The sequence below is a fragment of the Lampetra planeri genome, chromosome 5, assembly GCF_965212315.1.
Source record: "Lampetra planeri chromosome 5, kcLamPlan1.2.h2, whole genome shotgun sequence".
NCBI classification, from domain to species: Eukaryota; Metazoa; Chordata; class Hyperoartia; order Petromyzontiformes; family Petromyzontidae; genus Lampetra; species Lampetra planeri.
In genome coordinates, this window is record NC_136111.1 from 17270699 (window position 1) to 17293522 (window position 22824).

At 48.9% G+C, this 22824-nt stretch overlaps 1 protein-coding gene across 1 annotated transcript in view; it reads left to right on the plus strand.

Moving 5' to 3' along the window:
- Nucleotides 1-5006: 5006 nt before the first annotated feature.
- The window catches only part of LOC144719044 (trinucleotide repeat-containing gene 6C protein-like), a 50757-nt gene continuing 32939 nt past the window's right edge, over nucleotides 5007-22824 (plus strand). The window contains exons 1-3 of the mRNA XM_078594796.1: nucleotides 5007-5299; nucleotides 17184-17292; nucleotides 17828-17852. Of these exons, the coding sequence (XP_078450922.1) occupies nucleotides 17224-17292; nucleotides 17828-17852 (94 nt within the window). The 5' untranslated portion in view covers nucleotides 5007-5299; nucleotides 17184-17223. The remainder of the gene's footprint in view (nucleotides 5300-17183; nucleotides 17293-17827; nucleotides 17853-22824) is intronic.

Here is a 22824-nt window from a genome sequence, read left to right on the forward strand (position 1 = left end):
GCTCCCTCCGCAGGAATGTGTTTATTTTTCTCTCTACGTGACTTTACCGAAAGACCCAAAGAGTATAAATGACATTAACTTTCAACCAGGGTAAATTGGCTGAAGCAACCATTATTTGCACGTCCATTTAACCAGATGAGATCTCGTCAAATTAGAGACATTGTTTAGAAAAATGCGAGGTTGGCCAGGCGAGAAGGGCAGACGATTAATGGATGAGACGGGGAACAGAATGACAGCCAAAGGGAATGGACAGAAGGTCGAACACCGTGGCGATGAAAGGATGAAGGCGTGTGTGCGGGACGGAGATGGCTTGTGGCATCACCGGGCCATGGAAGATGGTGATGGGCATACGGAGGCATTCAAGCAAGCGGATAGACGTGGTGGTTCAAGTTCAAGTTCAAGTTCATTTATTAGGTATAGCCCTGTGAGCCATTCAGCTCTTGAATCGGGTGCAACCGCAACAAACAAAAAACAAAAACATGAACAAAAAAACATCTTAAAGTGAATATGTGACTAAGTGCAAACAGAAAATCCAAGAAAAGACAGCAAAATATTGCAGAAAAAACACCGTACACCAACGCTGTGTGCAAAAATCCCAGTGGGATGCAAGTCAAACAACAACAACAACAACCACAAGACAGCTTAAATTAAGGCCATCAGTCTAACTCTGTACTACAACAAACAAACATGGCTAAACCAATAAACTTTTCGAAATCACCAAAATAAAGCCATGAAAGCAATGAAAAAGCAATCATAGGAACTGTGACAGAATTTTCACAATAAATGGCATAAACAACATGTACTACCAAAACCCTGCAGCCATAGCTGGCTGCATGAGTCACTCCACCTTTAAGATCAGCACACTAAATCAAAACACAGGTCATACTTTGTAGCGATCATCTGGAGCGAAACATTTTATTTTAGGTCACTGAATAGCACTGGCAGCTAGGGGTGTACAACTCCTCTAGAGCAGTTTTGAGTGAAGATCTCATAGGTAGTGACTCAAGTTTCAATTTATTGGCAACAGCATTCCAGACCCTGGGGGCATCAATAGCAAAGGCCCTTCCTCCAGTATATGTACGGCAATAGGGAATATTAAGCTGGTAAATGAGTGTAGACCTTAGGTCAAATTTGTTCTTTGAAACAGAGATGAGATCCAGCAGGTAATCTGCAGATTCTTTTGCAAGTACATCATGAATAAATAAGATCTGGTGCACAAGCCGTCGAACATTCAGAGATGTTAAGTTTGACCCAATGTAGAGGTCACAGTGGTGAGTCCTATATGGGCAGTTCAATGCAAATCTTAAGGCCGAGTGATACATTGAGTCAAGCTTCTTCAGTACAGTACTTGGGGCTGATTTATAAACAATGTCACAGTAATCAAGTAGAGGCAGTATGGTAGCTTTAATCAATTCCAAACGGAACATAGGGGGGAAGCAGTGCTTGTGTCGATATAGAAAACCAATTTTAATTTTTGTCTTTTTCCCAATATAATCAATGTGATCTTCAAAATTCAGTTTTGAATCCAGGATGATCCCAAGATACTTATAGATCTTAACTTGCTCTATTTGATCATTATTTAAGGAATGTAATTTGGGGAAAATAACTTCCCGCTTTAGTCCTGGTGAGAAGCATAGCACCTTGGTTTTGGCAGGATTTAGGACTAGTTTAAGAGCAACTAGCTGATGTTGTAGTTTGTTGAAATCACTCTGGAGCTTAGCAATCACGTCATCCGGAGAGCGGCCAGCAGTAATTAGTACCGTGTCATCTGCAAAAAGATTTACCCTGGAATAATCCAGTTCAGTGCCCAAGTCATTTACATAAAGAGAGAACAAGAGGGGGCCGAGAATGGAACCCTGTGGAACCCCTTTTGTTATCTTAACACTGTTTGACCTCCAACCATCTGTGAATACAGTTTGGGTGCGAGAAAAGAGGTAATTTTTTAACCATTTTACTGTGTTTTCGGAAAAACCGAGGCAACTTATTTTACTAAGCAGGATGTTGTGGTCTACTGTATCAAAAGCTTTGGACAAGTCAAGAAAAAGACAGGCGCAGTACTGCTTATTATCAAGGCTACTGTAAATGTGATTCATAGAGTCTAATGCAGCAGATGTGGTGCTGTATTTTTTTCGGAACCCAGATTGTTTTAGATGTAATAGATTGTTGGCGGACAGGAAACTGATAATTTGGTAGTTCAATAATTTTTCAAAAATTTTCATCAACGGGGACAAAATTGAGATAGGTCGGTAGTTATTTGGATCATCTTTAGGGCCCCCTTTGTGAAGTGGACGAACATAGGAATGTTTCCATTCTAGAGGAACTGATGCTTCTTTGATGGACAGGTTGAAAATATGGGCTATAGGTTTGTATATTAGGTGACCAACACTTAGTAGAGCAAAGACGGGAATACTATCTGCTCCGGTAGAGGAGGACCCTTTGAGGAAGGACAGTTGTTTCAGAACATTACTTTCGTGGATTGGCTGAAAACTAAATTCGCTTAATGTTTGGATAGGGGTGTAGGAATTTGCATGAGCAGGGGTGACTCCCAATAGATTATCAAATAGGGTACCAGCTTCAGAAAAATGAAGGTTAAAATTGTCAACTATTTTTTGGGGATCTGAAAAATATTCCCCATTTCGGTTAAGCTGAACGGGCAGATGATCTGTTTTGGATGCTTTTTCGATACATTTGATTGTTTTCCAGAAAATCCTGGCATTTCCATGAGATTCAAGGAGAGTAGAAGAGAAGTAGTCATTTTTTGCATGCCGTATTTTTTTGACGCATCTATTCCTTAAAATCCTGTATTCTAGCCAGTCATTAACCAAATTACTTTTCTGAGCACATGCCCAAGCCTTGTCTCTAGTTTTCATGAGTTTTGTAATCAAAGGATCAAACCATGGTGGACGATTGCCTTTAGTTTTAAATTTAACCAACGGAGCATGTTTGTTAAGAATTTGTAGAAACGTGTACCTGAAGGTCTCCCAAGCCGTAGTCAGGTTTGGAATATCACAGACCTTGTCAATATCCGAGTGAAGCACATCATTAGTAAATGCCTGTATGCTGAAGTGTCTCATGGAGTGCTTCTCAACCAATTTAGGGGGGGCTTTGTGTCTGGCTGATGATCTCACCCCAAAAATGAAGGAGTGATCACTAAGGTTATTACCTAGAACACCAGTCAGTGCGAAATTGTGAGGGGCATTTGTCAATAGGACGTCAAGCAGAGATGACTGTCCCGGATTTTTTAGGTTGGGTCTTGTGGGGACATTTATTAATTGAAACAGGTTAAATTCATCTGCAAAATTTGTGGCCACGGCCGGCGGGTTTAGCCAATTCCAATTTAGATCACCCACTAAAACTATTTCACCTTTAGGGAGGCCCCCAAGAAGCTCTCTCAGTGCAGATGCAGCTTCAACATCCTTACCACTAGGCGGTCTATAGCAGCACACTACCAATATGTGTTGATTATTAGGGAGAGTTATTCTGAGAGCCAGACCTTCAAAGCAACATTTTTTAAACAAGGAGTGAGCTGGTGAACATGCAATAGTATTACGAACATAGATGGCAATTCCACCTCCTTTAGATCCTCGGTCAAGCCGAAAAAGGTTGTAGTTGTCAATCGTAATCTGCAAGTCATTGACGGCAGGAGTGAGAAATGTTTCTGTTAGGCAAAATATGTCCGGGTCAAGATTTGCTACTTCTAGTTTTAGTTGACTTAATTTAATCAAAAGCCCTCTGATGTTGACATGTAGAACACCAACACCTTTTCTGCCAGAAAAATCTACAGAATTATATGAGTTCTTTACATTTGGGCCAGGATGAAGCTCAATACCACCCAGAAATAAGAAAAGTAGAATTAATAGTTTGCACAGGTATTTTCTGTGAAAGGATGAAGAGCGACGAACCTTGGACGAATAGCAGCAGCTCACAGATGGTGTTATTTTTAAGAGCAGAATGAAGTTTGGAAGGAGTGCTGGTGAAGTAATGGGACAAAGATAGGGTTTAAAAGGATACAATGATGGAGTGTAGAAGTGTCTATAAGTTGTTGTGGTTAAAGTTCATAGTTGCTGTTCAAAGCTGGAGAAAGACATGCCCGCAGCAACAGCCACCTCTGACCCCTGGTTGGGCTGAAATGTTGAGCGGGAGTGTGTTGTGGTACCAGATTGAAAGCTGCGTCGTGAGCGGCTGCCAATAGATTTCTCCGAATGCAAAGACGTCATCACAACTGCGCGACATGGTCCCGCCTACTCGATTGCTGTTTGCACTGATTGGCTCAGCCAGGGAGTTCACCCACAGGCTATTTAGTTGGGGATGTTGCTGCTGCTGATGCGTTGGTAGTGGGAGTGCAAGCACAAATAACAACAAAAGCTCAACACACGCTGTGGCCATTCGAGGACAATGTAATATAGCTGACGCTTTGGGCAATGGCCATTCTTCGTAGCACAAAGGGCTGTTTTCCCGAAACGTGCAATATATAATACTGTCTAGTCGACGTTTGGGACAATGGCCCTTCATAGCATATGAAGAAGCGCCGTTCGTCCATGTGTTATGAATGCCCTTGCTGGAAACGTCGCCTAATTTATACAGTACTGTACAGTACGTTTAACACTACAGTATTTCCACTATAGTACGGTACAGTACTTTTCAGTACAGTACAGCAAGGGGGCCCTACATAGTACTGCACAGTACCGTACAACCCTTTTGAGGCCACAGTGTTGACGGACGTGTCGAGATCGACGTCACGAGGTGGGCGTCGTTGAGAAGGCGACGCTCGCCAATTGGACGTGGGCGGAAACGGGTGTGGCTAATCGAGAAGTGGGCGTCGCCCTTGATTCGTGGGGGGGATGGGCGTGGCTCGCAGGTAAGGCAGCGCTCTTATTGGAGCACGGCACTCGTAGGGCGTGGCGAGCAGGAAAACAGCGGGTGGGGGTGCGCAGAGCTTTAAGCTCACTGATTGGCTGTAGAAAAAAAGTAGGCGTGCCTTATGCTTGTAGGGGTAGGGGGGGGGTGGCCGAGCCTCACGACAGTCGCCGTCACACGCAGAGCGGGAGTCGTCGTGCGTGGCCGCGTGGTCGTCTTCGTCTAAGGGCGCCGAGTGTAAGCGGCCCGGCTCCCAAGTCAAGCCAACCAGGCGTGCGACCGGCCACTGCGAGGCCCTCCCCTCCCGGGGACGAGGCGCGGCAAAGACGAGGGGACTAGGCGGCCCCTTGGAGTTTCGCCCGGAGTCAGCGGCGGCGCCCCCTGCCTGTGGCGTCTCCCTGCCGCGTTCGGCTGCGCGGAGACGGCGTCGGCAGCAGAGCAGGTGGGGGTCGGGAGTTGAGGCTCTCGGTACCGTGGCGGGTGTTGCGAGAGACCCCGGCTCGGCTTGAGGTAGAGGGGAGGCCATGAGTGAGCTCGTCGTGTTTGTGCCGTCGAAACGCGACCCCGACTCCAACCCCCGCACCTCTCCCACTTAGCCCGCTCCCAGGTCCACTTCTACAACTCGATGTGTCGCTACCCTCTCACCCGGCCCCTCGTCTCCCGTGCTAATTATAGCTGCTCCCACACCTGTTTCCCTGTTTCGTGCCTTGGATCCACGTTGGGGGGTGGGGAGTGTGGAGGCCTGGGGCGGGGACCCCCTCGGGAGGTGCATTCGGTAAGGGGGCCCTGGGTAGGGATACTGGAGAGGGTTGTGGGGGGGGGGGTCTGTGGTTGGAGTTGTACGGTGCGAAAATAGTTCAACATAATACATGTGAAGAGGGAGGGGGGGTGTAAGAAGTGTTTGTTAAGGGGGGTCCCCGGGTAGGGATACTGGAGAGGGTTGTGAGAGGGGGGGGGGGGTCTGTGTTTGGAGTTGTACGGTGCGAAAATAGTTCAACATAATACATGTGAAGAGGGGGGGGGTGTAAGAAGTGTTTGTTAAGGGGGGTCCCCGGGTAGGGATTCTGGAGAGGGGGGCCCTGCGTAGGGGTAGTTGTGAAGAGAGCTCTGGTAGGAGATGTACGATGCGAAATAAGTTCAAAACACGTGTGAAAATGAAGGGGGGTGGGGGTGTATGAAGCGTTGGGTTAAGGGGGTACCCTTGGTAGGGATCCTGGAGTGGAAGGGTTTTCAAAAGGGGCCCCTGTAACCCTAGCGGGGTGGTGAGCCACCGGTGCCAGTCACGGCCTCCTCTACAAGGGGCCCCCCTCTGCAAGGGGCCCCCCTCTAAGTCAGTATAGGGGTCACGCGGAAGTTCCTCTCTCTCCTCTTACCCCTCCTCGTGGTGGCGGTGTCTAAGGTGCCCCCCCCCCCCCCCCCAGTGGCGAACGTGGTGAACTCGTGGCTTTCACGAAAATTTCCGGCATTAAATTGGCAGAACGCTTGAAATGAGGGCCCCTCGGTGTTGGTGTGTTGAGGGCTTGAGGTTGGAGGAGGTGACTGGCTTATTGAATGAGGTACAAACCTTTCATTCTCGGTTCGTGAGACAGGCATGAGCTGAAGAGCACAAAGACAAAATATCCCTCCGCATAGCCTGAACAGACTGTTGGGGCAAGTGATGTTAGCGAGCACCACGCCCGACCGCCTTTGTCTTCCTAGTTCCGTGCGACGTTTACACACCGCACCAGTTACTCGTATGAGGCTGAGTCGACCTAGGGGAGGCCCAGAACCGGTTCAAATATTCGCCGCTCTGGTTGGTCGTGAGCGAGAATCGAACTGGGGGTCACCGGGTTTCTAGTGCTGCCCGCTAACCACTGCGCCACCGCCTCCAACAATGGTAATTGCGCACACACGCGCACGCACTTGGCCAAAAACACACAAACACAGCTGGGTAAAGAAAACCACACAGGAGGTGTCTTTGTCAGCAGTGCAAGAAGATAAAGGGGCCTTCACTGCTGGTTGAAGGCCTGTGTATGCCGTGCCAGTTACTAAAGTTGTTTGACCATATTTCATTATGCAGGTGAGTGCAAATTGTGTAATATAGTGTACCTGTATTTTGTTTGTGACATTGTGTTTCGGTTATCTTTTTTGGTTGTTATGGCTGTGTTTTTCATGCCCTGAAATATTGTACTTTGTCTACACTCCAGGTCTTCCTTGCTAAGAGGATCCTGCCTTAGTGTGGGATCTCACCAAGAGGCAAACTTCATGTGTGTATGTATTTACAGTATGTAGTGTGTATGTATATATATGTAGTGTGTAGGACAGCGGTAGTGTATGTATGTTGATCTTCTTTCGCACCGTACGTAGCCAACCGTGCTAATCGGAGTGTAGCGGTTAGCGCTCTGCTCTATGAACCCGGGGACCTGAAATTCCCGCTCACGACCAACACCAGTGACGATTATCTGAACCGGTCCTAGGCCCCCTCCAAGTCGACTCAGCCTCAAATGAGTACATGGTGCAGTGCGTAAAATCATCGCCACAAGGGAGACGAAGGATGCCAGGCGTGGTGCTGGCCACCCACCCCCTCGTGTGCTGTGCCGGCCTTCATAGGTGCTCGCTAACAGCACTTGACCCAACAGTCTGTTTAAGCTATACGGGGGATCTTTGTCTTGCCTTACATTTAGGAGAGCGGTATCTTAGTAGTTCGCGTTCTGTGGCGGCCCAGTGAGTGTACGCCCGGTGAGTGTGTAAATGTGCTAGTTTGGGGGAGACATAACCCCATGTGTACGTTCTTTGCAGAAGTGATGTGCCTGTGTATGCACACTTTGTGTGGGTGGTGTTGTGGCTATCGCACTCCGCTATGAACCCGGCGAAAATAATTTTATTCCCAGTCACGCTAGCATAAGTGACAAATATCTCAACAGGTCTAGGGCCACTTGTAGGTAGACTCATCCTGATGTAGGTACCATGTGCGGTGTGTAACATAAGCACCTGAGAGGCTAAAGTGGCCACGTGTGTTGTTGACATCACCATCCCCACATGTGCCGGCCTTAATAGGTGCTCACTAACAGCACTTGCGCCAACAACCTCTGTAGGCTCCATGGGGGTTTTTGTTTTTGTATGTGAGTGTGTGCTTGAGTGAAGAGGTAATTGATTAGTCCACAGCCGTGCGTGTGTGTCTGTGTGATTTGAGTGAAGAGGTAATTGATGAGTGGACGGCCGTGACAGGATGAGAGCCCGGTGGGTTGACGTGTCTCCTTCACGAGGGTAGACGTGTACAATGCGGTGTAGGGAACGCGACAGTGCAGCTCGGCTTACATCAGAGAAAGCATTCGCACAAATAAAACATTACCTCCTGTGACACACAGGGCTCAGAAATGTGATCAATGACAAAAAAAAATAGAGAACAAAAACTGAAAAGCGTGCCACAGAAGTGTGGAGAGAGAAACGCTTGAAATTGTGTTGAGAGAAAGAAAGAGGAACCCTTTGGATGAGAAAACACACTCAGGTTGATGACATCATTCAAATGTAAGAAGAGTGAGTTGTGCTTGGGCAGGACGCGTCATGGCTAGAAGGGGTGATGGGCGACGGCCAAATATAATGACGGAGTAGTGGCAGCCAAGGAGCGATAAGTTCAGTTCACGGTGCTGTATGGATCGTTGCATCACAGCATCGTGAGAGGTGGTGTTGGCTCAGGGAGGCCTGCATCCAGCAGTGGATTGATCATGGCTGATGTTGATGATGAAAACATGAAACCTAGAATAATCACTCGAAAGTAAAATGACTTGTGACAGAGCAATTGCCACAGGATTTGGCAGGGATGGGTTTCAGTATCAACAGTTTTAACAAAGGTTACATAATATTAACTAATCCCGACATTAAGTAACAATACATTACTTTCATGCCTGTGGCAATCCTCTGCATTCAGTCTTCAATAATGCAAGTTCAACCCCAATGAAGCTTGGTGAGCTGAATAGAGTTCAAAAGAACTCACAAACATCTTGTGAAAGAACCATCGCAGAAAAACCTTCAATTTGATCTTGCAGGGAGTTCATGGTCCACCCTAATCCACATCTGCACAAACCATGGTAGATGCGGATACCTGATGCACAAATGGAAAATATATAAACAGTGTGCGACTGTGGTCATGCAGATCGGACCATACCAAACATAACTATGCAATGCCCAATCCACAAATGTGAAGGAGACATCACGGCAATATATTCTGCTACTCGTGACATGGTTATGTGGCTTGACCACCTGAATATGAAATTGTAGTTGTTGCTCTGCATCTACATCAGTTATACAAAAGAAGACGCCTTTCATAAGGGTTGTTAGACCATACTTCACCATGCTGGTTAGTGAAGGGGGAGGTGCCCAGGGCTGGTTTAGATATCGCTCACCGCTGGTGTTATCCGCTTTGAAAAACGTCCCACAATGACCGGATTTTTCACTTTGCCAACTTGTGGCACGCGGTCATGGATAAACCCAGCTTAAAGCGTGGATGCAGCGATTGAATAATCCGTCATGCACGCCAAGGTGAGGGCGAACGCACCCATACGTGGAGAGCCATCGCGAAAGATAAAGAGAAAAATCCCTCCTATAACCTTTAACAGACTGTAGGGGCAAGTGCTGTTAACGAGCACCTATTAAGGCCGGAACGGCACACAAGCGGGGGTGGGTGGAATGCATCACGATGCCTTTGTCTCCCAAGTGGCTATGTTTACACATCACACTACGTATTAATTTGAGGCTGAACCATCACGCACACATGCACCTTCCACAGGGCCTTGCACAGCATTTTGGGGAACGGTTTTTACCACCCAGCATGCCGTGCGGCGTAAGTGTTGCCTGCCTCGACCCTGTGTTTTATGGTTCGACATTTTAATCGCGGTTGGGAATGGGGCGGCAGTGTCATCTCGTTGAAGTCCCCTTTGCCCACAGTTACCCTGGCTACCTGTGGGTTACCGAGGTTACCCGGACGCTAGGGGAGTGGTCATGCCCTACCCGTGATCCATTTCGCTCTGGGCCAGTGTGGGTGAGGCCCAATTACAGCAGCAACGACAGAGCTAAGAATAACTCGGCAACAGCCGCCTACACATTCACTGCTCCCGGCCTCCCTCTGCAGCAAGAGAGGTCACTCGTCGTGTGCTGCTCCTACTGCCTACAGCAGCTGTCTCTTCACCACTCATATTTCAGACCTCGACCATTGGTTGAACTCTAAAGCTCTCTTCAAGGTAGCCAGGGGATGATATTAAGCAATGGATTGTTAAATCTATCTGTGTGGAGCTTTGATTCTTACCCCACGGCAAACGGTCATTAATGGAAGAGTCCAACATCCCAATTTATCAGGAACCTCCTGAAACCAAGTCTTGAGACTGGGTTAGGCTTTCCTTGGTAAATTGGGATATTTCTATTTATTTTGTAATCAATTTTAGTTTCACATCCATTAATTATCTCTGCTCCAACGGTGTTTATCTTCACATTGGTACATATTTTCAAAACGTAGCGGTTGTTTTTTGCTCCAAGTCTCCCTTGCAAAAAAACGAATTGTCTCAATTGACTCTCACCTCCCTAAAGACATTGGACACTGATTGGTTGATTGAACGATGTTAACGAGGTGACTGAGGGGGGCTGGGGGCCGTCCTCACCGCACGCGTTTCCAAGCGCACCACGACGACCGTCTGCAGCTCCGGGCGGCCCCTTCCCTTCCCCACCATCCCCCATCAGCTGTTCTTACCTGGAGTCGGCGGGGGGGGGGCAAGCCAGGTGTATTCGCACTCGGCAGCTGCTGTGTGCGTTCATCGCGTCTGTGAAGTCACCTCCTTGCCTGTTGCAGTCGGCTGTTAACGAGAGACTGGAGGAGCGAGCGAGGATGCTTCCTTCTCCCTTGTCCGTGGCTCGTAAGCTATTGTGAAAGATGCAACGTGTATGAACGACAGCGCGATTACAGTATATGAAACCAAAACATGAATATTAAACATGAAAAAACACTTTCACGCAGTGTCCGGTAAAGATTGTGAAGGCTTGTTGAAGACCCAATTGGGTTGACATTTTTTAATGTGGTGTAGATGCCATATCAGTTTCGTGTGTTCATGTGTGAGGGGCAATCAGCAGGTGAGAGGATTAATTGGCCTTAATTTAACCAGGTGTGAGCCCACTGGGATTAATTACCTCTTTTCCAGGGTGATGAGGGAAGCTGTTGCAAGCTTACTAAGTTCGGCACAATTTAAATAACGTCAATTTCCAAATTATCAGCTCATAATGGCCTGCTCATGAAAATGATGATAGCATATAGTCATTTAGCATCCATCGACAATATAACAGAGTTCAAAGTGGGATTTGTGAAGTGACAAAATACGATGGAATGCGTCTCGAGACCTTCGCATGAAGTCACTCGCACGCAACCTCTCGTCACCGATCATGATCGTAAACATAATAATGTATCCTGGAAAATTATAATTTAGTCTCAGTACAGTTTTCAGGAGAGTCCTGTCACATTGAGGTCTATTGGCAATTGCTTAATCGCTTAAGTATCGGGAGAGGGCCCACGTATTATGAATAGCCAACGCTCAAAATCTATACAGATAGGTCCGCAATACATTTGCAGTACTGCCACCACCTGGTCACCTGGCAGCAGGGGGAGGTCTCATCACACGGTGATCCCTGTGTGATCTACCAAACCAACCCTCATCTCCTAAGGGCTGGATCCCAGGCGTGCTCCACCATACCCAACTATCGTCACCTCTTCTCTTGTGTCAGTCATCCCATGGTGGTTGATATTGAGGTTGTTCGAACTTATTCCGCTCCCTTTCTCCGGTCATGGCGATCGCTTGATCTCTTTTAAGTCCTCCGTTAATCCGGCTCTTGTGTGGACAGCATCTCCTTGCTGCTTGCATGAGGCAGTTGAAGGCCATTGATGATGGCCATCTCTTGGTCTCCATCCTTTGCACCAAAGTCTCCTGCTGTGTTAGCTTTTATTTGTCTTATTTCTTATACACCCACCTTTAACTCGATATAAATCGGTCACGCGTCTGAGGGGAATCTTCACTCAAAAAAACACGGGGCAGTGTTCGCCTCCACTACCAGCAAACTGTTAAATGGAAAAACCGGACACCAGGGCACCAGGAACCCCCATCTTGACGGCACTCCCTCCGTCTGCGATTCCGTCGGACCGGCTCCCACCTCACCCCTCCGTGTGCAGGTGGCCACCATCACTGGCGTTGGAGGCCATCCGCTATGATGGGAGCAAGCGGCTCTAGTGGTGCCCAGGGCTGAGAAATGGCCGGGGCGTGGCAGCAGGAATGATCGGGGAGTGGCGGCAGGAATGATCGCGCTGGCCAGCAAACAAGAAATGTCGGTGCATTCCTTGTGAAAAAGAGACTTTGTGGCCCCGGGTGGCGCTTGGTATCCCAACTACTTTCACCATGGCCACAGAGCCAGACCCCTCACCGTTTGGGCTGCTCGTTACACCGGCTTGGTGTTGTGCAGCGATTGGGTTGCTCTGTCCAGCTGCGAGCAGCAGTTGTCGATAGAGCGAGTTCAAATCTCCTCCATCCCTCCTGAGGTTTGTAAAATGAATACAATTTAACGGCAAAGTCACCATTGGCTGTCCTGTGTGAATCGACTCGCGTCTCCACCGTAGGAATTTCCAGCACTGGCTCTGGGCTATGAACTAGAGATGAGCACCGCCCTATGCTGGTTTGAGCAGGAAATCGCTTGAACTCCGAGACCGCTCCCAGAATTTACAAGCGTGTTGTCGGCTGTGAATCGTGCGTTAGAGGGGCCCATGAAGTCGTTCGCAAGAGTTAGGCCTCTTGCGTGTCGCTCTGCAAGTCCGATATGACCGGAAAAATCCCGTAATATAATGATGATGTTTTCCCTTCCTCATGATGTTTATGCTGTCCCACCTGATGTCCCCTTACCCTGGCGATCTGAGATCACAACCTCCTGTAGTAAAACATATAAATAAACGTCGACGATACCGCTGCTGCACCGGCTCTGATCTCAAGAGCAGGTCCTTGACCTCTGGCAAGATCTAACCACCTCCTACAACGTACACCCAAAAGTGTTGAGCGTTGAACAGAGGAGGACTTAAGACACGGCAAGTTTGCCACCAGCGTGGGTAAGACATCAGAGAGCAAGGAGCTCCTGGCTTTGGTGGCGTGGGATGTTAAGAAGGAGGCCGAGAGAGAGAACGCGTCGAGAGGAACAGCTCGGCTGTGAGGTCACCCTCTTGGTCCACCTCCTTTCCCACCACAGTGACTCCCTCTGTGTGAGAACCAGGCTGGGGAGTGCGTCGGGGTCGGGGGTGAAATTGGGTGCCTCGCTCTCCTTATCTCCGCCCCACATCGGAATGTGGCAGTGTGCCACGCTTTTCACAACGTGGATATCGCGGTGGGAGCGTGGGCGTTATTGCTCCGCACGTCTCTTCCTGCTACTGCTGCTGTTATGAGGGATATCACGGCTTCGTGCGCAGCTCTGGTGAGCGTCGCCAGAAAGCTCTTCACTGACGAACACGGAATGCGGTCCTTCGCTGTTTCTTCCTGTCTCTGCCCATCTCTCCCCATCCCTTGCTGTCTATCTGTGTCTCTCCGACTCTCCCCGTACCTCTGTCCCTCCCTGTCTCTTGCTTTCTCTCTGTCTCTCCCTGATCCTTCCCTGGCATGCCCATCATTCCACAGCTTGTCCTGTGCCCGTGGGTTCCTGTCAGTTCCTATCTATTCTGGGTATGTCTCCTATCAGTCCTAAACCTGTTTTTCCCCTTTTGTCCTTCCGAGTTTTGACCGACTTGGCCCATGATGACTGGATCGGTTTGGATTGGTTGGTCATTTCTCATGATTCTTGTTTTATCATAACTTGTGTGAATTAACTTGCACATTGTAGTGTGAAAGATGCTTGAAAAATACATTTTATTTATGACCCTGTATTTAGCTGTGCAAGAGTCATTGTGACTAAAACTTTCGCTTTCTTCCAAGCAAGACCTGGGCAATATTAGTCCTGTATTGGCACGGATAGTATAATGTTAGGGGCAGGGGTACTGTTAGGGGTAGGGTTATGGATAGAGAGAGCGTGGTTATTGTTCAGAGTTATGGTTATTCATAGGGGTAGGATTAGTCGAAGAGGTAGGGTGAGTAACATTATTAGGTTTATTGTTATAGATGAAGATGGTGTTGGTAGTGTTTGCGGTCAGGAGGTAGTTTATTGTAGACCACAGACAGATCCCTGAAGTCTGCAGCGCAGTTCCAACCCTCACAGCACCGCAAGGCAACAGCGCTGCCACCCACTGGGATTTTTCTTGTGTGTGGCCCCTGGTTGTAGTGGTGAGGTTGGGGTCGGGACAATGTGTGGGGCTGGATTGTGGTGTTGCGAGCTGCGAATGCATCCCTGTATTTCGAGGCCCCAAGACTTGACGTCTCTCTCCCCGCGCCGCTCAAAGCTTCAAACGCAGAGAGACTCCCTTGCAGCGCTGTCCATCCTTGTGTGCAACACAGGTGTGTGCGGGGAAGAACATCCGTCGTGTAGATGGAATGATTTTCTCACGGGAAAAGCTTTCATAATAAATGTTTTTTTTATTATGCCAGAATTGTCGCCCGATGATGCTAGATGTAATTACCAGCGAAACGTATTCAAATTGTAAGTGTTGTGGATTTACTCTCCAACACACCGGTGAGCTGAAGTAGTAACTAATTGGTACGTTTTGTTTAAGTGACAAATCTTACTCATTGGCTGTCGGGTGGTGGCGGGTTAACGGCACATTTATACATCTGCGATCTAACCGAAAAAAACCTTTACTATGAATTATATTGGTCGTAAAAGCCCACGTGTCAAACCGACTCGGCTCAACCGTTGTGAGTTTAAATCCCCAGTTGGCGGCTGATTCGACCCATAATCCCTTTTGAGGTGGAGTCCTTGTGGAAAGTCACCGTAGATTGTTTTACGTCTTACGGGGAGACTGGGCTCTGCCATAGAGCATATTTAATTTCCACAACTGGTTTGTGGGAAATCGCCCGCGTTACGAATTTTTGAGCATTGATGCACTTTAACTTTTGCTTCATAATTTGTTTAACTTGGGGAGTACCATTGAGAGTCAACACACCTCTCCTGCACAGCAGATCTACCAACGTGCATGGCAGGGTCAACAAGTGGTAAGGTCAGCCCGTGGTAGTATAAAGCCTATCGAAGGTTCAACACGTGGAAGGAGATCACCACATGGCAGGGTAATGGTCTGCTTAGTTAAAACTCTAATTTGAACGTGTAATGGAAGACTCAAGAGTGGCCGGCCCTTCTGTTGATGTGGCTGTTCAGTTCGGAGCCCTTGTTTGGTTTTTTTGCGGCTGTCGTCACGACCTCGCAGAACTGGTATTTTAGGTCTCGCTTGCTCGGCTCAGGGGGTCCACGGCCCCCCGTGGGAGGGCATGATGGGGCAGCCGTCGGACCTGCCTGGGATGAGGCGGGCCATGCTGAGATGGCCGGTGTTGTTTTGGCGAAAAACGCAGCAGGAAGGGGGCCCCCGCAGGGGTCTGAGTGGGTGGTTCGACTTCGGCAGGAGGGGGGGGCAGGGAGGGGGAGCGAGGAAGGGAGGGATGGCGATGAGGGAATGGCGAGTCACGAACATAGGTGCCGCAAATCCTATCCAGTTGCCTGGCCCTGTATCTAGCCTTAACACTAGCCCTCGTCTTTATACTGATGACAACACTAATCTTAGGCTTAATGCTAACACTGGCTCTAACACTCACCCTAGTTTTTTACATTAATCTAAACACTAACCCTCGGCTTAACGCTAAGGACTCTTTATGTTCCTGCTAACTCCAACACGAACCATCGTACTGACCATAGCCTTTACAATAACGTTTGCCCTTGTGCTGAAACTAACCCAAGGTAGCTGGGTGAGAGAGAGAGAGAGAGCGGCACCTCGTTCAAACGAGCAAACGTCTCTTAGCAACTTGCACTTACAACAGGAAACAGAGGGCCGCAACGGCATTAACAACAGCAGCAACAGAGGAGTAGCAGAGGGAGCAGCAGTTGTAGAAATCACAAATCCTGTAGCAGCAGCATCCGAGGTAGTTGGAGTAGAGGCGGCAGTAGCCTGGATGGTAGCGGCAGCATCAGAAGCAGCAGCGAAATCGGCAGCAATTACGGTAGCCACAGTCGGAGCAGGGATAGCAGCAGTGGTAGCCGCAGAAGCAGCAGCAGAAGCAGAAAAATCAGTTGCAAGGGTAGCATCAGCAGCAGGAGGATGAGCAGCGTGCAGGTTTTGTTGCTGGTGTGCGATGGTCATCAAATATTGGCGTCGAGTGTTTCTGCAAAGGGCGGAGAGGAGTGAGGAGAGACGAGATTTGAATCTCGAGGAGGGTGTCGACACTTCCGGAGAGGTTTACACAAGCACGGCAAGCCGGGTCCAGGGTACTCGGTGTGAAGATCCCGCAGTCCAACGTTACCCAACGACAGAACACTTGCTCGCGTGACACGGCGGTGCGTGGCGAGTTTGTGTATAGTACGCACAAACAAGGGAGGCGGCGGTGGATAAGTTCGCATGCCTGCGTTACGATCCTGGCTACTATCCAGGGCTACGTTCCTCGCCACACACACCCCCACCAGTGTTACATGGGATCAGCATCTTGCCTGGGCTACCCCTCAAGTGAGTAACGAGTGCAAGTGTGTCAATGTCAGCAGTAGGGAGACGAATGTTGCCAGGTGTTGCATGGCGGGGTGGTGTTAGTAACACCACCCCGTCATGTGCTGTGTCGGCCTCTGAGTAGGTGCTTGCAAACTATTTGCCATAAGAGTCTACAAGAATAAGTGGACATGTGCAGTTTAGCGACCCGAGTTCAATTCTCGCTCACAGCCAGCACTAGTGTCGGTTAACTGTACCAGTCCTAGGCCTCTCCTAGGTCGACTCGGCCTCAAATGAGTATCTCGTGCGATATTTATCAGCACTGGGGAGACAAAGGCAGCCGGGAGTGGTGTAGGCCACCCACCCCCTCGTGTGCTGTTCCGACTTTCATAGGTGCTCATCACTTGCCAAAAAGTATCTTGAGGCAATTCGGGGTGTTTTTGTTTTATATACACACGCACCCATAAAATCCACTCAGTTGAATTGCAGTGAAATTGTCGTCTACTGTGACACATGGCGGTTGTGTTGATTGTGCTTCACCACACTGCTCCGGGCGGGGTCTTATTATAGCAAAGTGTTTTTTTTATGTTGTATTGTTTTTGAAGTTTCTCATCCAGACAGGGTTCGCTACAGGCAGAGCTGACATGTACATGTGCCTCCCCCCCCCCCGCCTCCTGTCCTCCACTCCCCCCCCACCACTCTCCCTTCTGTCCCCCCCCCGTCCCCACAGGCGATCCCATGACACGGGGACGGAGCACGACGAGCAGTTGATGGAAGAAAAGAAGAAAAAGAAACAGGAAGAGCGACACAGGAAGAAGGGCGGCTGCTCGCAAAGGGCGGTAAGTACCCACAAGCACCCAACGCATGCGCAGACACAGACGGACGCACTCTTACACGTATATATGAGCGATTGTTCATATGCTCATTTGCCTGAACATGTATGCATCTGCACACACCTGCCTCCATTTATTCACCTGCAAACACTCGCCAGCATTCTCTTGCACGTATCTATACTCACTCACCAAGCACATGTACTCATCTGCATGCGCACACCTGCACACAATCACCTGCCCATGTATGCAACTACAACACCGCCATTCGCCACTAAGTGGCGGTGACGTCACCACGACGCTTGTGCCAGGCCAAGTGCACCTTGTGCATACACGTACCTGCACATATCCATTCACCCACAACCCATTCATCTTCACCTGCTCGCCCGCATGCACGCACTCACACCTACACTGAACTCACCCAATCACTTGCACACATGCATTCATTCACTCACCTGCACTCATTCGCTCACTCACCTGCACACGCATGTGAGCTGTCTAACCGCCGATTGTCTCGTGTGTCGCCCTCACTCCCCGTCCCTAGGCCGCAGGTGAGGATGCACTGAGAGGTGAGTCTACACCTGTGTTCACACCTGGTCACAGGTGACCACGTGTGTAGGCTTCCCGCAAACATGCGGTTGTGGTAAAGTGTGGTTGGGCACGAGTCGTGGTTGAGTTGCCGAGTGGAGAACAAATCGCAACATGGCAGGGGGGGGGGGCGGTGTACAGAAACTCCGCGGACAGAAGTCCTGAACCCTGTGCTCCTGAGTTTAGAGGAGGGGCGGGGGGAGATTGGATTCGCTGCGATCGACGTAGACTTTGAATGATGGACGATTAAAATGTGCTCAACTTGTCGCTTTTTTAATCCTTTATATTAAGTTCACTTGCTTGCTTGCACGCTTACGACCGTGCAAATCTTTCTGTCGTTTTTTAACCCACTTCCCGTGATCCAATCGAGCTGACATTTTGCACACAGACTCGTTGTGCGTGACAATTTATTTTCGTGAAAATTTTTTTCCTACATTTTACACTTTTTAGGAAAAAATAAATAATATTTAATTACCAATTGCTTAATGGTGGCAGGCAATCATCTGACCCATAGGTGGCAGGCAATCATCTGACCCATAGGTGGCAGGCATCTCAAGCCAGAGGACGAGAGGACTCTAGCCGCCACGCATATAAAGGATTTATAGTGAAAAACTTTGTTTTTACGGGTTAATTTTTTATATTTTAAGTCTTGCGCAATGTTTAAGTGAGATCAGTTGTCATTGTGAGGGCAGGATTTTAGGTTTGAATGTAACTTTGTATTTGGCCAAGTTTCCCACTCAAGGAGGATGAGCCTTCTTGCTCACGTGAATAAACCAAGTTATAGTTACACCTTAACACCTAACCCAATGTGTCAAGTTAATCAAGATTAGGATTATGGCTGAGTCCAGCTAAAGCCTCAAGTAAGGTTTAAGGTTGCACCTGAGTTTAGCCCTGGCCTTAAGTCTAACCTAGACATAGCAGCCCCATACGTGCCTGGTTTAAAGTTACTTCTGGGTCAATCCTTAAACTGAATCTCTACTCCTGTGGCTATAGCCCAGATCTTGTCATCGGGACAGAGTCACTTGATTATTTAATAAATTCTATAGCACAGCACTTGTTTTATGCGCATTCCTATGTTGTTTTCTATGATTATCCTTTGTGCTGTTTATTTTTTCCGTAGTAACAGTATAATTTTATGAAATCCAGTAAAAATTCGTTTGATTCACGGCCATGGATTACATCAATGACAGGTGATATCTGTAAAACTAGACTGACCAGCGTGGTGAAGAATAGCCAAACAATTGTCATGATCGACATTGCTTGGGAGGGCCTTTTATCCAGCAGTGAATTGACAAATGGATGGAAATAACTATTGATTACGCAAGTGTATCCCGTTTGGTTTGTGCTACAATTAGGGTGACTGACGCACATTTGCAAGGTTACAAGTCAAAATCGCTGTCGGGGATTGACTTTGCCCATCATTGCTTCCGGGGTCGATAAAACGATCACTGCTTTGTGTTGATGGCAACTGTAGAATAATTTCCAGCAGTGGCAGCGGCCGCGAGCAAACCTCCTTTTTGCTCTTTTGAGCAGAGAGACGCTTCAACTCTTGAGTTAGTTCCGCGCCACATGTCGCGCACGTCTCAGCCGCGCCCTCGCCTGGTTCTAAATAAATCTCGCCGATTGATGTTTTTGTCTGAGAACCGATTTGAAAAGGAAACCGACTTGTTGAGACCTTTCGCTTCCCGGGGCAACCTCGCGTTGTAACCGGTCTCACAGGCGCGGGTACCGGTTCTGGAGGGAATTTGTGTTTATTTTCGTCGCAGTGTCACAGGTTTTAGTTGACGCCGTCTCACGTGGAGCGGACATGCGCCACTGCACGTGCTCGCTTCAATCACGACCCTGTTTCTCGGGGTCACAAGCATTTGTGTGTGAGTGAGTGGACGCGTGCATTTACTGTAGTGTCGGGAGCGGTCGTGCTGACCGCTCAGTGTTTGGTGCGATATTTAAAACATCGCCACTCGGGAGACAAATGCGGCCGTGCATAGTGCTGGCCAACCCCCACCCCCTTATGTGCTGTGCCGACCTTCATAGGTGCTTGTTAGGAGCACTTGTCCCAAAAGTCTGTTGAGGATATTCGGGGGACCTTTGTTTTTATTTTGTCTTGGTAGTTGCTCACAAACAGCACTCGGCCTGACAGTCTTCAAGGCTAAACAGGAGTCTTTATTGTTGCAATTCTACAAGTGTGGTATAGTGTTTTTGTTAAGTGCATGACACAATATGTTCATGGATTTTGTGGATGCACAACTCTCTAGTGTCTTGTGCTGTGTCAGACTTAATAGGTTCTCATTGACAACATATGCCCCAAAGGTTTACAAGGCTAAATGGGGCATGTGTGTGGTAGCAGTCCTGCCCTAGGTCGACTCAACCTAAAATATATACCTGGTGCGGTGTGTATCAGGACGAGAAAGGCAAAGGTGGCTGGGCGTGGTGCTGGTCACATGACTCCCTCGTGTGCGGTGCCGATCTTCATAGGGGCTCTCAAACAGCACTTGCCCCAACAGTCTCTTCAGGCTATGCGGGGGATATTTGTCTTTGTGGTTTCATCCTCAGTGCTGCAATCCTTGTAACCTGGGTGTCTTCCACCAATAACATCAGTGGCATGTGCAACGCGACTTGGCCTTGTCCTATGTTAACTCGGCCTTAAAAGAAGTACCTTATTCAGTGTGCAAATATCAGCATTGGGGAGACAAAGACGGCTAAGCGTGTTGCTAGATGCACCATGGCACCGTGCTGGCCTAAATAAGTCCTTGCTAGCAGCACTGGCCCTCATCCGTGCATGGCCTGCACTGCTAAATGGGGGGGGGGAGGGCACTTTGCGTTTATAGTTGCCAGTGCCTTAATTTTTCCCGCAGTATTTTGGCATACGCGGTATGTGCATGTGGGTGGCCGCCTCTCTACTCTACACACAGTCTCTGCATTTAGAATTATTGCAACAGTGGGGGACGACGAGTTTTGGACATGCGCCTCAATCTCTGTTTCTTGTCATTCCGTCCAGCCCAGATGTCACCTGGCCAACTCGTACCCGTCAACCCCTTATCAGTGCCTACCTTATTACAGACCAATTCAGACCTTATTGATCATCCGTGCCCTTATAAATCTCGACGTTCATCCTACAAAGTCCCATCACAAGGGAGAAACACAAATAGACAAAAAAATGTTTGCCCGTTTTGAAACGGCTGTTCGCCGAATGGACCTGAACTCAATATCCCTGTACAACAATACGGGTAAACCGTTTGGGTCGACAGCAATGGATCTGTCAAGTCTTCTCTACACCCACAAACAGGTCCTTGGAATCTTATGTCAATGTTGCGCTGCTTCCCGTCATCAACGAACCTTCATCTATTTCTCAAACACCAATTGCGGTCAAGCAACAACAACAAAATCACCTCCACGCCCACGTTTTCAAGATAAGAGAGCGTTATCGTGCACCTGCAATTCGCTTGCCAACTCATTGTCTGATTGGCTGGGCGTAGGGGCGCGATCTGACACTTTCTTTTATTTGTATGGGTCCGCTAGACTATATGGGGGTGTGTGTGTTTATGGTTAGAGAAGGGATGGAGTGATCTGGTACGCGAGAGGATGTGGACTTGCCTATGACTGGCACCAGCGGTGTCAAGATCGGCCTCTGTGGAGGAGGCTCGTGAAGGACGCTGCTACTGGGCAGTTGGAGGCAGTCGCCCTCCAGCAACAACGGAGGGCAGAGTAGCGACTCTCACAACAACGAGCGGAGCGCCGGGTGGCTAAAGCGCAGCAAGTTAGCACAGTAGGGGGCACAGGTGGTGCATCGGCCAGTCTCGTCTCAGTCAACCCATGGCACCACCTGGGTCTGTCTCGTGACCTCCTGCCAGCGGGTGTTTGACACTTCACGTGGCCTTAAAGTGCACCTAGCCTGGCACAAGCGTCGTGGTGACATCACCGCCACTTTGTGGCGAATGGCGATTTTTGTCATTTATGGTTGTGTGGGGAGCGGTAATGTATTGGTTAGCGCGCCCATCTAAGAACCTGACCACCCGAGTTCGATTCCCGCTCACGGCCAACAACAGTGACGAGATTATCCAAACCCTAGGTCGACTCAGCCGCAAATGAGTTACCTTGTGCGATGTGTTAAACATTGGCACCTAGGGCGGTGGTGTTGGCTACCCCCAACCCGTTCTCGTGTGCCGGCCTTCATATAGATAGGTGCTTGTTAATGGCACTCTTCCCCCAGCAGCCTGTCAAGGCTGCACCGGGGGAGCTTTGTCTTTGTTATCGTGAGAGATGCGTGCCACAATCTGAATCGATGTTCTTGCGTAATTAAATAAGGAGTCCCTCGGTTGGTGAATGTCGAATTATGGCTTGTGGTCACCGAGCCGAGGGACCTATCAGACGGATTTTTAAACCGCGTAATTTTAAAACAACAAAAATAAACGCATTGTCGTTAGTTGAACATTTACGGTCTTAACCAGCAAAGCCCCTCGGTGTTAATTCTAGATTTGAAGCTTTCGTGACTGTAAGGATTCATACTCTTAGTTCTTTCGGTAAAGTCACGTAGGTAAAATTAATTTTAATTTCATTTTGACTTTACCGAAATAACTAAGAGTATACCCCTCGGTGTTGCCACGACTCGGTTGTGATTGGTCGAACTGGACAGTGGGCGTGACTTCTGTCCTCTTCGTCGTCCTCTCTTCTGATTGGTCCGCTTTGAGTGGCGGCTGGTTGGGGCCCCTCCCATGACTTCTCCCCGAGTACCCTTCGCTGATTGGTCGAATTGGGTGTCATGGGGGAAGGTGGGGGTGGGTGTGTGAGACGGGACCTGGGGGGTCGTGGGGGATGGGAGGGGGTGAGAGGGGCGGGGGTAGGGTGAGTGAGAGCCCCGCCCCCTACCCCCCCTCCCCCCGCCTCCTTCCCCCTACCCCGCCCCTCCCCCGCTTCCTTCTCGCGAGATTTGACGAGGAAAGGTCGCGGCCTCCA